General features: G+C 34.0%; 1 protein-coding gene across 1 annotated transcript; it reads right to left on the bottom strand.

Annotated features, from left to right (window-relative positions):
* Positions 1-1,383: 1,383 nt before the first annotated feature.
* On the bottom strand, positions 1,384-11,645 carry LOC127706224 (fucolectin-6-like). Its single transcript, XM_052210706.1, has 3 exons — positions 11,411-11,645; positions 8,365-8,583; positions 1,384-1,697 (listed from the first exon to the last, which is right to left on the bottom strand). Exons 1-3 carry the CDS (start codon positions 11,580-11,582, stop codon positions 1,480-1,482), a joined length of 609 nt encoding a protein of 202 aa, XP_052066666.1. The 5' UTR covers positions 11,583-11,645; the 3' UTR covers positions 1,384-1,479.
* Positions 11,646-16,635: the final 4,990 nt, after the last annotated feature.

Genomic DNA, 16,635 nt, shown 5'->3' on the forward strand with positions numbered 1-16,635 from the left:
ATCAAAGCGAAATTGCCTGCCAACGGATGAAACCGGTATCCTCGTTTTTCCATTGGACGCGTCTACTTCGTTTACGACATGGATGGTCAAGTTTTACTTTCGTGCGACGTGTTTTCAACTTTTATTTCACATGTTTTCGTGCTTGAAGTTTATTAATATATTTCCTGAAAGTTTATAAAAAGCAACCAGTAGCTGGTTTGAACTTTTTTTTTCGTTCGTGAAATGACCATTTGTTTCCTGATTGCCCGTGGACATACCCCCTTTTTACAAATTTATGTGGCGGTGGTATGCATTGTACGTTTGAAACAGCTGTGCAATAATGTTTGGAACTAAAAATTAAGAAAAAGCGTACCAAAACTATTGTTAGTAAGCTGAAATATTTATCAAATTTATACATATTTTTCTGCCTTGAAAGAATTTTTTGTTTATTTTTTTTTCCGACCGCCTGACCCGACATTTTCACATGAAAAATTCGTAAACCAACACATTAAAAAACCCTGGCCAGAGAGTACAACATATTATATCAACCATCAACACTGGCTCCTACGACAAAATTCCAGAGAGTACAACATAGGCAACCAACAATAATAAAAGATGGTCTATATAATAATAAGGAGATGTGGTATGATTGCCTATGAGACAACTATCCACCAAAGTTCAAATGAAGTGGATGTTAGCAATTATAGGCAACCGTACGGCCTTCAACAATGAGAAAAACCCATACCGTATGGTCGGCTATAAAAGGCCCCGACATGAAAAATATAAAACAATTCAATTGAGAAAAATAACGGCCTAATTTATAACAAAGCAATTTACGAAAAACAAATATGACGGACATGAACCAACGACAACCACTGAACTACAGGCTCCTGACTTGGGACAGGCACATAAAGAATGTGGCGGGGTTAAACATATTTGTGAGCGCTCAACCCTACCCTAACCTGGGACAGTGGTGTAACAGTACAACATAAGAACAAAATATAGCTTGCTTTTGGACTGGCAAACATGAGGTGGGAATAAACCAGTTTTACGTGCACACAAACCTTCTCGTTTTTTTTTCTATCTAAAACGTGTGTCGTAAAATAATAACACACTGTAAAACCTTTAATAATGAAATGAAAGTGCACTTGTTTGAAATGCGAATTATAATCAATGCTTCTTTTGTAATAGGCAAACTAATGTCCTCATCAAATTATAACACGTCAGATATATTATATCTATACTTAAAAGGCTTCTTTTTTACTTCAAAAACACATTTTCTAGGCAAATTTTCTCATCAAAATATAAATTCACTAGATGTTTTAGATTGTAGACCAATGTCCTAACCTAGATCCATCTAATCAATACTCGTTTAAGCTTGAATGATAAACTCAATAACAAATGCAAAGCTGAAATAATTTTATTATTCTAATGGACAACGTGATTTTTCCAAGATCATGAATATGCAGCTACTCTGTTCTTTGTATTTCTAGATCTTATTTAGCTAGATCTGTCATCCACTGCATAAACTTTGACCTCTGCGACATGCAAGTAATCTCTTCTTTTCAACATCAGTTTTACATAACGTGCATTTTCGTCATGTCCACATTCAAATCGAAGATGAGCTCCGAGTAGTGCCGGTCCAACGTAATGGGCACATAGATGCATTTCATTGTGTGATCGGCCAACAATAATGTCCAAGTTACGAAGACGTTCTCCTAAAACAAAATAATATATTATACATGTTATAGGAAATTTTTAACTGAAAAAAAATAATTATGCAACATCTTGTTTTAACTGCTTATATACTAATTTACCCAGCATTAAGTAATGTGTTCGACCAGCTTGTATTAGGATATGGATTATATAAAGGAGTACACATAAGTGCCATGACTGGGTTACTTTTTTTCATTTGGTATGTCAAATATATCAATTGGGTGCAATTTAACGGATTTTATATAACAATGCGTAGAAATTAATATGTCAATGGGTCATAATTTTTTTTTATGAGATGTCTGTACAAACTGTGTCCTGACCTTTTTATGTAATTAATAATAATGACCCCGTGTGGTTAACATCTTATTATGTCATGTGCAGATTGTATGTCTATATACATATATATATATATATATATATATATATGAATGGGTTATGATTAAGTCCCAGCTGGACATCTAGATCTGTTCCCACATTTGTATATATATATATATATAGATTGCCTAACAATGTAATTTTAACACACTATTTAGTATGTAAATATAAGAATGTTTAAAATATTTACAAAATGATGAAAATAAACGCAATATTTCGCTAGACTAACTAGCTTCATCAAGCGTGCATCTATCCAGGTGAAATCGGATGTAGATGATAAGAAACGTTTGCAGCTCAATGTATATGTTGCACTTGAATTTAGCTGCCTTGAAAATAATACATAATTTGGATGAAGTTCAAGATTTTTACAAAATTGGTAGTTGAAGTTAGCAACGTCCATTGGCCAATATTACAGTATAAAAAGGACGATGCTGTGTACTAAATTATTCTTTATCTTTCCTGTATCTTTTCTCATCTTTTTCGTTAAGACCATCAGGTTCTAAAGTGTGGAGTTGGTGGATCCAAAAATTTTCTCTTCTCCTTCTCGCCGTGGTGTCCCACTCGGTGTTGACTTCTATGATTTGGAAGGTAACATTATCAAAAGAATGTTTCGTTGAACGAAGATGTCTTGTGAGAGGACAGTTTTTGTTGGTTTTGTACCATGAACGATGGTTATTGAGCCGAATATTAAATTTGTCCATTGTTTCTCCCACATACTGAATGCCACATGTGTCACATGTTAATATATAAATTGAGTTCTCCGTTTTACAGTTGGAATTTGAGTAGATGGTATAATTTTGTTTAGTAACGGAGCTGATGAAAGAACTGCTTGTATTGGCAGCTTTACAACACAAGCAGTTCCTTCGACCACATTGTTTGTAGCAACCGGGAGATGGAGTAGGCTGCTTTGCTAATACAGATGTCACTAATTTGTCACGGATGTTTTTAGGTCTTCTGAAGGCCATGACTAGTGGTGAGGAAAATACTTTTTTAAGATTTGAATCATTTTCTATAATTTTCCAATGCTTCTGAACAATGGAAGACACAGTTTTAAAATCAGGATGGTAAGTGAGTATAAGGGGTGTTCTGTTAGCCGCTTTATTCTTATCTTTGTACTCTAGAAGTTCTTGGCGACTAGTTTTGTTTGCTCTTTCGAAAGCGCTATCAATGATGTTGTTATTGTATCCTCGAACAACTAGATGTTTACGTAGTTGTCCAAGTCTAGCATTTTGCGTATTTTCAGTAGAGCATATTCTCTTGATTCGCAATGCCTGGCTGAATGGGATGCCACGGGAGCAGTGTTTAGGATGGCAACTTTTAGGAGAAAGGAATTGATGTTTGTCCGTTTGTTTGGTATGAAGGTCCGTTATAATGGTTCCATTCTTGATGTAACTCGTAGTGTCGAGGAAGTTTATTTTCTCCATAGATGATTCATATGTAAATTTTATTGAATGGTGGAAAGAGTTACAGTGTCCTAGAAATTCATTAAGATGTTCTTGTGAATCTGTCCATTTGAAATCAATATCGTCAATGAATCGGAACCATGATAAGGGCTGGTATGGAGCACTAGCCAAGAGGCGTTTTTCAAGTTGGCCCATAAATATGTTGGCATATGACGGGGCCATTTTTGTGCCCATAGTAGTACCGTCTATCTGGAGATAATGTTTTTCATTGAAAGAGAAGTTGTTGTTCTCTAGCACTAGTTTCAGAAGTGTAACAAGGCACTCAGTTGGAGGATTTTTTTCACTACGAGTGTTCCATACCTCTTCACACGCTGCTATTCCTTCGTCTTGTGGAATGTTGGTATATAAAGAAGACACGTCCATGGATGCAAGTATAGTATTGCTTGGTAGAGGATTGAGGCTTTCCATTTTCTTTAGATAATCAGTCGTATCTTGGATGTAAACTGTAAAACGGAGAACTCAATTTATATATTAACATGTGACACATGTGGCATTCAGTATGTGGGAGAAACAATGGACAAATTTAATATTCGGCTCAATAACCATCGTTCATGGTACAAAACCAACAAAAACTGTCCTCTCACAAGACATCTTCGTTCAACGAAACATTCTTTTGATAATGTTACCTTCCAAATCATAGAAGTCAACACCGAGTGGGACACAACGGCGAGAAGGAGAAGAGAAAATTTTTGAATCCACCAACTCCACACTTTAGAACCTGATGGTCTTAACGAAAAAGATGAGAAAAGATACAGGAAAGATAAAGAATAATTTAGTACACAGCATCGTCCTTTTTATACTGTAATATTGGCCAATGGACGTTGCTAACTTCAACTACCAATTTTGTAAAAATCTTGAACTTCATCCAAATTATGTATTATTTTCAAGGCAGCTAAATTCAAGTGCAACATATACATTGAGCTGCAAAAGTTTCTTATCATCTACATCCGATTTCACCTGGATAGATGCACGCTTGATGAAGCTAGTTAGTCTAGCGAAATATTGCGTTTATTTTCATCATTTTGTAAATATTTTAAACATTCTTATATTTACATACTAAATAGTGTGTTAAAATTACATTGTTAGGCAATCTATAATTTTATTTGTGTAATTGAATTAATCTCTGTACTGATTATTCCACACTCCCATAGATTTGTATGTCATGTGCTGCTATTTATAGGCACTTATATTATTATCTTCAGTAGTACGCATTTCACAAATGTTTGTGTAATCCATTCAAATCTATCGCTATCTTTACAACATGGATAGAGCACTGCATTTCAAGAAATTAAGATCTTTAACTAAAAAGAAACTACAAACTGAACATCATTTATCAAACTTAAAAAAATATATTCAAAGTAGAACTGTACCAAAAGGTTTAAACATCAAAGTGAGTCCCCAGGCACCGGGACATAAATCCAAAAGATTCATGAGCCGTTGGAATGAAATTCTGTTTAACTGTTCAATCCAGCTACTTCAACTGTTACTTTCTTTTACAACCACAAATTACAAACAAATTGTAAATGAAATATCAGATATCATCAACAATAGTAACATTTCACGTGACGATTTACCAATAATTAAACGTCGCCTCGCAGATATTGAAAAAATTGAACTATCCAAACATAAAGAAAAACAAAGGAATAAATTTCAAAGAGATAAAATTCACACTGTCTATTTAAATCAGGATATGAATGATATCAATACAACAAACCATAAGGTCCCTAGAAAAAGAAAATTCAAAAGACGGAAACAAAAAACTGAAAGCATTGTTGTAAATTTGTCATCTAAAGAACTTACACGTGCTGAAGAATCTCTTTTAAGTAAAGGTTTAAACTTCTGTCCTATCCCATCAAATGTAAATAACTTTCAGCTAGACGAGGACTTAGACCAATTCGCTAGACGTTTACGCTTGAAAGATTTTTTCTACAATAGGGGCAAGAAAAACCTTGAAGAAGCTGGATTAACAGATTCAGATACTGACACCAATGAAGAAGTCACGCCCATCCCAAAATTTAAGAAAAAAAGTTCATGGAAACCACCTAAGAGTAAAAATGATAACTTGGAGTCATTCATTAACTACGTGAGGTCTGATATAAAGTCCTGTATAACAAATACAAGAAATTATAATTTATCCAAGTCAGAAAGCATTGCTTTGAAAGCGTTAAAAGATCAAGAGGATATCGTAATAAAACCTGCCGACAAAGGGGGCGCTGTGGTTGTCATGAATAAAACAGATTACATAGCAGAGGGAAATCGCCAACTTTCAAACTCCATTTTTTATAAACAATTAACCACAGATCCAACACTAAATAATATTCGAAGGATCAACACCATCCTTCAAGAGATGTTCGACAAAAAGCATATAGACAATGACACCTTTGATTATCTCCGACCTCTTGAGAACGAAGCAAAGGCCGGAAGATTCTATATGTTGCCTAAAATACATAAAACGGGCAATCCAGGTCGACCAATTGTTTCAGCAAATAGTCATCCAACTGAAAAGATATCAGAATTTTTAGACCATCATCTAAGACCTCATGTGAAAGAACTACCCTCTTACATCCAAGATACGACTGATTATCTAAAGAAAATGGAAAGCCTCAATCCTCTACCAAGCAATACTATACTTGCATCCATGGACGTGTCTTCTTTATATACCAACATTCCACAAGACGAAGGAATAGCAGCGTGTGAAGAGGTATGGAACACTCGTAGTGAAAAAAATCCTCCAACTGAGTGCCTTGTTACACTTCTGAAACTAGTGCTAGAGAACAACAACTTCTCTTTCAATGAAAAACATTATCTCCAGATAGACGGTACTACTATGGGCACAAAAATGGCCCCATCATATGCCAACATATTTATGGGCCAACTTGAAAAACGCCTCTTGGCTAGTGCTCCATACCAGCCCTTATCATGGTTCCGATTCATTGACGATATTGATTTCAAATGGACAGATTCACAAGAACATCTTAATGAATTTCTAGGACACTGTAACTCTTTCCACCATTCAATAAAATTTACATATGAATCATCTATGGAGAAAATAAACTTCCTCGACACTACGAGTTACATCAAGAACGGAACCATTATAACGGACCTTCATACCAAACAAACGGACATACATCAATTCCTTTCTCCTAAAAGTTGCCATCCTAAACACTGCTCCCGTGGCATCCCATTCAGCCAGGCATTGCGAATCAAGAGAATATGCTCTACTGAAAATACGCAAAATGCTAGACTTGGACAACTACGTAAACATCTAGTTGTTCGAGGATACAATAACAACATCATTGATAGCGCTTTCGAAAGAGCAAACAAAACTAGTCGCCAAGAACTTCTAGAGTACAAAGATAAGAATAAAGCGGCTAACAGAACACCCCTTGTACTCACTTACCATCCTGATTTTAAAACTGTGTCTTCCATTGTTCAGAAGCATTGGAAAATTATAGAAAATGATTCAAATCTTAAAAAAGTATTTTCCTCACCACCAGTCATGGCCTTCAGAAGACCTAAAAACATCCGTGACAAATTAGTGACATCTGTATTAGCAAAGCAGCCTACTCCATCTCCCGGTTGCTACAAACAATGTGGTCGAAGGAACTGCTTGTGTTGTAAAGCTGCCAATACAAGCAGTTCTTTCATCAGCTCCGTTACTAAACAAAATTATACCATCTACTCAAATTCCAACTGTAAAACGGAGAACTCAATTTATATATTAACATGTGACACATGTGGCATTCAGTATGTGGGAGAAACAATGGACAAATTTAATATTCGGCTCAATAACCATCGTTCATGGTACAAAACCAACAAAAACTGTCCTCTCACAAGACATCTTCGTTCAACGAAACATTCTTTTGATAATGTTACCTTCCAAATCATAGAAGTCAACACCGAGTGGGACACCACGGCGAGAAGGAGAAGAGAAAATTTTTGGATCCACCAACTCCACACTTTAGAACCTGATGGTCTTAACGAAGAAGATGAGAAAAGATACAGGAAAGATAAAGAATAATTTAGTACACAGCATCGTCCTTTTTATACTGTAATATTGGCCAATGGACGTTGCTAACTTCAACTACCAATTTTGTAAAAATCTTGAACTTCATCCAAATTATGTATTATTTTCAAGGCAGCTAAATTCAAGTGCAACATATACATTGAGCTGCAAACGTTTCTTATCATCTACATCCGATTTCACCTGGATAGATGCACGCTTGATGAAGCTAGTTAGTCTAGCGAAATATTGCGTTTATTTTCATCATTTTGTAAATATTTTAAACATTCTTATATTTACATACTTAATAGTGTGTTAAAATTACATTGTTAGGCAATCTATAATTTTATTTGTGTAATTGAATTAATCTCTGTACTGATTAATCCACACTCCCATAGATTTGTATGTCATGTGCTGCTATTTATAGGCACTTATATATATATATATATATATATATATATATATATTGAGACCCTCCGTGCATCCTAACTGACTAAGTTCTGTCGACATTTAAAAAAAAATGTGTAGGTTGTAACAGGTTTAGCAGCTCGACAAACATTACCGTGAATGGAAGTCAATCAGTTCCAATTCTAAATGAGTTTTAGAGTGAATGGATATACGTGTGTAGGGGTCCTTCATTTTTCTATTCTTTAACTTTTTAGACCATTTTTCTCTATTCTTTGTCTATTTTGCCCATTATTTTCCATTCTTTGTATTTCTGCACCCCATTGTTCTCTATTCTTTATTTGTTGGTATATTTTCCCTTATCTTTTATTTTTTACTCTTTAAGTTATTGTTACATGTTCATGTGCAGGTACTTTTACTCACCTGTTGATTTGGATCCTTCATTTCTGTTGAAGATTTCAATCCACTTTATTTGATAATTTTTGCCCAAGTCAACCATCCAATAAGGGGATTGCTCTATGTTTGTGTGCATATATGTGTTCACACTTCCATCAACAGCTTTAGATGCAGACAGCCCGGAATGGACTGAACTTTGTTCAGATGGTTTTCCGTAAGCAACTTCCCTTAATATAGTCCTGCTTTCTGAAAATAAACCAACCGCTTCATTTAGTCTAGAATAAATTACATTGTACTGAAATCTACTGCTCACAAAATATGTCTCGTTTTTCGTCGTTTCCTTTTTTGGTCGAAAAACAAACATCAATATAACTATTATTATGTATTGAAATGTATGAGGGTCTGTATGGGGGATCTTTATTTCTGTATTCTTTAATTTTTATGCCATTTTTCTCTATTCTTTATACTTTTTGCCCATTATTTTCTATTCTTTATATTTTAGCACCTCATTATTCTTTCTCTATTCTTTATTTTTTTATCCATTTTTCTCTATGCTTTTTTTTTTGCCCATTATTCCCTATTCTGTTAACCCCCATCCACACTCTCATGTATCAGATAAGATAAGATCAGATCAGATATTGTATTAATAGTATAAAATCCAAACAATCGGATTGCTACTAAATACAAACACAAATAAACAATAAACTATACAATAAAATTGAGGATGGAAATGGGAAATGTGTCAAAGAGACAACAACCCGACCAAAGAGCAGAAAACAGCAAATATGTTACATTTACAAAAATATTAAAATGTTAGACGACATGCCTTCCCTTTAAATTAGCATAAAATCATTAGCAGAAAATGTGTCAAGCAGACGAACAATATTTTATTTATACTATTAACTTATACCAGAAGTCCATTACTAGAGTCCTAGTAATGGACTTCTGCTTATACTGATTCATCAATGAAAGAGTCTTCAACGTACACATCATGTAAATGTAACATAAATATTAAGGCCGATGATTGGGTGATATATTAAAAAGTTATTTGATTATGCTTTATATAAGCCCAATAAACTAAGTCGGCCTTTATACGTGTACTTGTTCAGATCTTTAGGAATATTTTTATTAGACAATAACAGTCGAAGGACAACTATAAATGGAGATATTCATATTTGAATAGAAACACACCCAAACAGAAACATACATGAACAAATTGCTTTCAAATCGTGTTCAAATCTCTTTCAAATCGTGATTCTGCGATTGGTTAGTACCATTTTCTTGCGATTCTTTAAAGAAATTATAATAAACAAATCAGAATTCGCCAAATTCCTCCAACCTGATTTCTTTGTGATTTCTTTCAATTTTATGATTTGTAAGCAATTTGTTTCTGTTTTGACGTGATTTCTTTATGATTTGTTTACTTAGAATATCGTATGAAATGATTTGAAAAAGATTTGTTAATTTTGTAAGCTATGATGTGTGATTTATTTATGATTTGTTTACTTAGAATATCATATGAAATGATTTGAAAATGATTTAATTCTGTTAGCTATCATAGTGTGATTCATTGATGATTTGCTACAATGAATACAATTTTGTTGGATTCTTATTATCATGATTAACTTCTGATTTGTTAAAAATTTTCTGGGTTTATGTATATCTCTGACTTCCGGTTGAGCTCAAATTCAAATTACAAATACTGTTCTACATTAACTGAACGAAGAAGACTGCAAGATGAGGAGTAAGTAATACTATCAATGATGACAGTGGTAAGGAATCTCAGTTATTTATTTATAATTTCACACATTCAATTAATACTATTCAAACATGTCAAAGGTGTTGACCTTTTAAATTCGGAAACTGTGTTCGGAAAATTTCTTGTAATCATTTTGTACTGCCAGGAATTAATTTTCAAAATTAAAATGTGTAAAAGAAGTGTAAACAGATCGAGACATGCAATTAAAGACTAGCTCCCTGAGTCAGAAGACGAAATTCACTGGCAAGTTCTATGTTTTTATTTTTCATGATGTTTACTGGCGAGGTCCAGGGCTGTAGGGGCACAGCTACATTAGCAGATTTGGACCAAGACTAAGACCCATCGCCTATTCGATATCCTTCTAGTAAACGTGGTTGCCCATGTGTTTGTCAAATCTCGTAAGATTAACATTCGGGAGAAGTAAGAGAAACCTTTCACAAAGGGAACACTTCGTCCCTCGTGGCAACCAGAGATAGTAATCCCTTAACAATGAGAGGAGGAGCTAAGGTAAAATGAAGACAAATGCACTTCAAAGTTTGGGGGTCTCAGAAGCAGAACATATTTTGATCTAGATGTAAATAATTTAATCTGTAAATTGATTATTGATGTCAATTTGTTGACGATCTGCTTGTGATTTGCTTGAGGTAGGAAGATGATTTACTTCTGATTTGTTTAAGATTTGATAACAATTTGTTGATAATTTCTTCATAATTTGAAAACAATTTGTTTGTGACTTGCTTGAGGTATAAATATGATTTACTTCTGATTTGTTAAAGATTTGATAACAATTTGTTGATAATTTCTTCATAATTTGAAAACAATTTGTTTGTGATTTGCTTGAAGTAGGAAAGAAATTACCTCTGATTTGTTAATGATTTCAAAACGATTTCTTGAAAATTTGTTTGTGATTCGCTTATGAATTGGAAACAATTTGTTTGTGATTTGTTGCTGTGATTTGTTAGCTCATTTGCATGTGAAATTTTATCACTTTCAAATCATAAAGAAATCATACGATTTGGTTATCATTTGTTACCATGATTTGTTCCTCAATTTTTTTTTGTTAGGGCAGACAATTGGTATGGATACTAGTTTGTGTGTATTAAAATGATATCTACGGAGATTTTTAGAAAGGTAGGAATTAAATCATGGAAGATCCGAAGCTGTACCAGCTGTCCACTTGCAGCGATATCGACCCAGTGCTAGAAAATGAAAAGAACAGGTTGTAATTGTGGTGTATCCGGAGCTTTTCCCTCTTTAAAATGAAAGAAAGCAAATCATATACAATGCTAAAATTGTTTAAACAAATATAATTACCTGTTTTCATCTTCCTAAGAATTTCATGTAAGATTTTAGTATTCTGATCTATCTTTGCTTCCAGATTTCCACATACACCATGTACACCAGAATGAAGCGCCAATACATTTTGAATCAAAAGTAAAATGAACAGTAGTGGAAACTGAATTACGACTGTTTTCGCCATCATCATTCCAAGAGCTAGATATTTTGATTAATTTTCTATAATTTTATATCATATGTATGTACGTGTTAGAAATACTTTTTGACGGAACTCGCGGATTTCCGACTTAAACTGCGATGTTATGTGGTTTTGTTGTGATAATTTGAAACATACATTTAGAGAAGATTGATACAACGAGTTTGATCTCACCATTGAACTTTTTTTCCGTATTATTTGTTCGTATTCCCGGCCACTTGGTAATATTGAACGAGACGTAAAATCGAGCTCTATTCAGATCGTACAGATTATAAGGGAAAAGATATATGCGAAGGGACATAACTCTTAAAGTTCACATGTCAGGACTGTTAGATTTGTGTCTTCCTTTTTCATAAACATATATTGTAACTTGCTAAGAATCGCAGACAATCGTAATTCTTTCCTTATCAAATGGTCATATTCCTTTTTTCAATCCGAAGAGCAATGATCAGACTCTCTGTGTCCTGGTTGTTTGTTATTCTGTCTCTTGTAAGTCTATGACGTGCATTTTATTGAGAAATACAATTTTATTTTGGAATGCCTCGTGACTTTTTTCAGCCAATCAAAAGTACGGATTCTTATGATGTTATTATAAGAAATTATTTTTAAATTTGTATAGTTTGCAATTTTTAAATTGTTCTGCATTGAACATTGAAACTTTTTTTATTCTGAGCTTTGCACAACATCGTGGTTTCCCATACTGGTTGTTCTGTTTTAATGACACCGATGTAAGAATGTAGAACGGTGTGAGTTCGTATCAGCATATATGCAGGTCACTATACAAATAAGGATTATGTGGTATGATTGCCTATTAAACAACTATCCAACAGTGACCAACATGCGAGGCTGTTAACTACTATAGGACACCATACAATCTTCAACAATGAACAAAGAAACCTATACGGTATAGTAAGATGTAAAAGTACCCGGCATGACGCAATGTGAAATGATTCAAAAGAGAAAACCGTGTTAAAACAAAAAACAGATATAACAGACCGTAACCAACGACGATCACTGAATTACAGGCTCCCGAATTGAAGAAGTCACACAAAGAATGTGGTAAAGTTACTATAAACTATGGGTTTATGGCTAGGTTTTGACAATAGAGAGGCGCGTTTCTAAAAAATATTGGGCACTTAAGCGCGTGCAAGCAACTTAGGAGCCTTTACATATTACTTGTATTATGAAAAGAATAAAAAGAACCATGATCATATCTTTCTAAACTTAATGTAGAAGGTGTGATCAGTGCTCATTATGATATATTTTTACGATGGAAATTATTGTAAGTGCAGTCTAATGCGATGTGGTATCATTTCAAATGAGACGAATGTTCAACATAGTCCAAATAGCGCGGATTTAAGCAACTATAGGTTACCGTACGGCCTCCAATAATGAGCAAAACCCGTATGTCGTTTAGTCAGCCATTAAAGGCCCCGACATGACAAAACGTTGAACAATTCAATTGAGAAAAAAAGACATCCATATTTATTACAAAACAATTACAAAACAATAAACGAAAAATAAAAATGACAGACAGCATCCATCAACAACCACTAGGCTTGACCTTCTCCTAACCTGAAACAGTCAGTGGCGGATCCAGGGGGGGGGGGGGATTCCAGGGGTTGGAATCTCCCCTTTTTTTGACGATCAATGCATTTGAATGGGGACATATAGTTGGAACCCCCCTTTATCCTGGGTTGGGACCCCCCCTTTTAAAAATGGCTGGATCCTCCCCTGAACAGTGGTGTTAAAGCACACCCTCCCCTGAACAGTGGTGTTAAAGCACACCATAACAAAACTGTAAAAATCAGTTAGAAATGGGAGTGGCTTGACTCATTAGATTGGCACGAAGCACGACAAAAAAAAAAACAAACCCAAAACACATCTAACACAAAGACGAACGACACTATAAGTCTCGATCTTATAGTCTAGTCAATTTAGTGAACAACCTGCAACTAATTGCAACACAAAGTTTTTCTCTGAAAAAACAAGTCTGTTACTATTTATGAACAACATACTAAAACTATACAAAAATATATTTTGCGGAAAGTGGTGTAATTTATAAAAATGTTTTGTAGTAAAAGTAAGGTTATATGAGTTGCTTCCCCTTATTTGCCAAAGTTGGAAAAAAAAATTATACAAAAAATGTTCTGTATTTTTTAAAACAGTTGAAATAATACAATACAATACATGATTATTTCAATTTAAAAGAATAATATTACAAATGAATCACTTTCCTGTCTCAAAATTTGTATATTTGAATAAAGATATAGACCGAGATTGTGTTCTGCTATTTTACAATCCAAGAATCTAATTCTCGAACATAGTGTTGGTAAGTTACCTATAAATGGAAAACTGTACTGAATTAAAGTAACCAATTTAGTCACATTCTTACTTGGTATTTGAAATAATTCTGCTCCTGTGTTAAAGGCACAGACAGTTTATATTTTGTTGGAGGAGGGGTTCCAGAAACACATGTTTTGTTCTTTATAAAAAAAAATGTTATTGCAAGATTTAAAGTCTTTAATGTATTTTTTCTCCAGAACTTTAGAAAGAAAACAATATATTTTTTTCATTTACCTTTTGGAACAAACATGTTAAGGTTAAGAATCCAACAATGTTTCATAAAAAAATAAGAATGATGAGTGTTAAAATTTTTTATGTTAAATATGTTTTCACAAATGAAAATTTCAGGCTCCTCGAAGCAAATAGCTACTCATGTAATTTGAGACGATCTCAGTACTCACACACCATATAAATAAAGCTTTGACTGTAACACTGAATCCACTTTTCTTTTTGGTTACTAATCGGATGTGTACTTATTTATATTTTAGTCGGTGCCAACAGTATTTATTCATCAACTGTAATTACTAAGCTTTGAACTAGCTATGAGAACTCAGTGTCTTTTTGTTAATTGGTTATATACACCGTGCTGATCTTTTTTAGTTGAGCCCTTTCCAACTGGGTTTTACAATTTGTTCTTACGTTGTTTGCAATTTAAATCAAATTGAGAATGGAAATGGGGAATACTGTATGTCAAAGAGACAACAACCCGACTAGATCAAGAGCAGATAACAGCCGAAGGCCACCAATGGGTCTTCAACGCAACGAGAAAATCCCGCACCAGGAGGTGGTCCTCAGTCGGCCCCTAAATAAAAACTGTTCCTGATTATTGGAGGGTTGAGTGCTCACAAACAGGGTTAACCCTGCACACTATGAATATGATTATCACAAGTCAGTGGCCCTTTATTACATGGTTGTTATTGTTTGCTGTCTGTCATATTTGTTTTTCCGTTTATTGTTTAAACATTAATCAGGCCTTTGAGTTTCTCGTTTGACTTGTTTTATATTTTGACGATGAGCTATAGTTGTTTACATCCACACCCACATCATTGATATCTCTTGTGGAAAGTTTTCTCATTGGCAATCATACAGCATCTTCTAATGTTTTTAAAGTGGGGAGGTTTTATAATAAGTGATGGTTTCATTGGCAAGCGATCAAACTTACTATCAAGAGATCACTGATAGAGTGTTGTGGTCCTTAAAAGCTAAACATTTATATATTTAAATATTTTTATAGTTTCGTTCAAATGAGTTGAATACAGGTCAGCATCCCGGAAGCAGAAAACAGCGTCTTTAACATTGATATATCTGTAATAGAGTATATTTATAAATAAAGAGAGATTTGAGGTTTTTAAAGTCAATGAGAAAGCAAGCCAAACGACTAACAAAAACCAACAGACATACTTTCTGATTAGACTTGACTATCTAACCGCTATCTCTGGCCATCAAAGTCGCCCACAGACACTACAAATTTTAATTCATACACAGATGATGCATGATCATTTTGTTACAGTTCTTAGGCTAAAGCTGATTACCTTTTATTAAATTAATTCAATGAGATATATTAAATAAAGAATTTGGTAATGCTTTTCTTTATATACTAGTAAGTATATATATATATATCTTTGACCATAATATTTTCATATAGCAGACAACCCATGTTAGTTCTTTGTCATTACCATTTGGTTGATGTTTCAGACCACCATGCACATACATGCAGGTTTATAGGATACACACATAAGGCGCTATTGCTATTAACACTTCCTTCAGGAAGTGATCCCATTAATACATTCAACAGTGCTTATCTCATTTTCAACATCCAAAATTGGACCACTTTAGTACAATTACTATTAAAATTCAAGCTCTTGATGTAAACGTATAATCGTATTGACAAAGCTGCTCTTGAAATTGCCTTAAACAATATCAGATCTACATTCAATTTTCGATCTATGAGTTTGACTGTCCCTCTGGTATCTTTTGTCCCTCTTTTAATGCTATAATTCAGTGAACTAGTATATGTTCCTAAATTTAAAAAGGTTATATATCTGAAATTAAACGTGGATATTGATAGAGCTTGCTAAATAAAATTAGCAACACATTAAGAGAAATCTGCATTCACATCGTCGGTGTTTAACTGTGACTTTATGCAATTCAAATATTGTAAAAGTAGCTAATGAAAAAATACACAAAAAGGACTACAGTCAATGACGATGCAAGGACACTAGAAAAATGACTTTTCCAGCAATTAACATGACAAAATCAAAGTCAGTAACCAAACTGATTTACAGTTATTTTTGAACACAATCATTTTTTGTATACTATTATACCTACACGTATAATTACTATAAATACATAACCGAAACATAAGATAAAATTTCAAACTTCCACAAAATGCACATATTTAAAACTGAGTTTTACTGTGTGTTTGTTTATTCTATATTGTCTAGAGAAACTAGGGGAGGGTTGAGTTCTCACACAACATGTTTTACCCCTGCCACATTATTGCAGCTATCCCAAGTCAGGAACCTCTAGCCTTTGTTTTTCTTGTGTGTGTTTTTTTTTTGTGATAATTTTGGTTCATTTGTATGTACTGGAGTTTAGGATGGTGTCCATTTTGCTGAACAAGTGTACAAAATAAATAAGGGGTCAGCTGAAGCCCACCTCCGTGTGCCGGATTTAGTTGCTATGTTAAAGACCCATTAGT

Source organism: Mytilus californianus, unplaced genomic scaffold (assembly GCF_021869535.1).
Source record: "Mytilus californianus isolate M0D057914Y unplaced genomic scaffold, xbMytCali1.0.p SCAF_6, whole genome shotgun sequence".
NCBI classification, from domain to species: domain Eukaryota; kingdom Metazoa; phylum Mollusca; class Bivalvia; order Mytilida; family Mytilidae; genus Mytilus; species Mytilus californianus.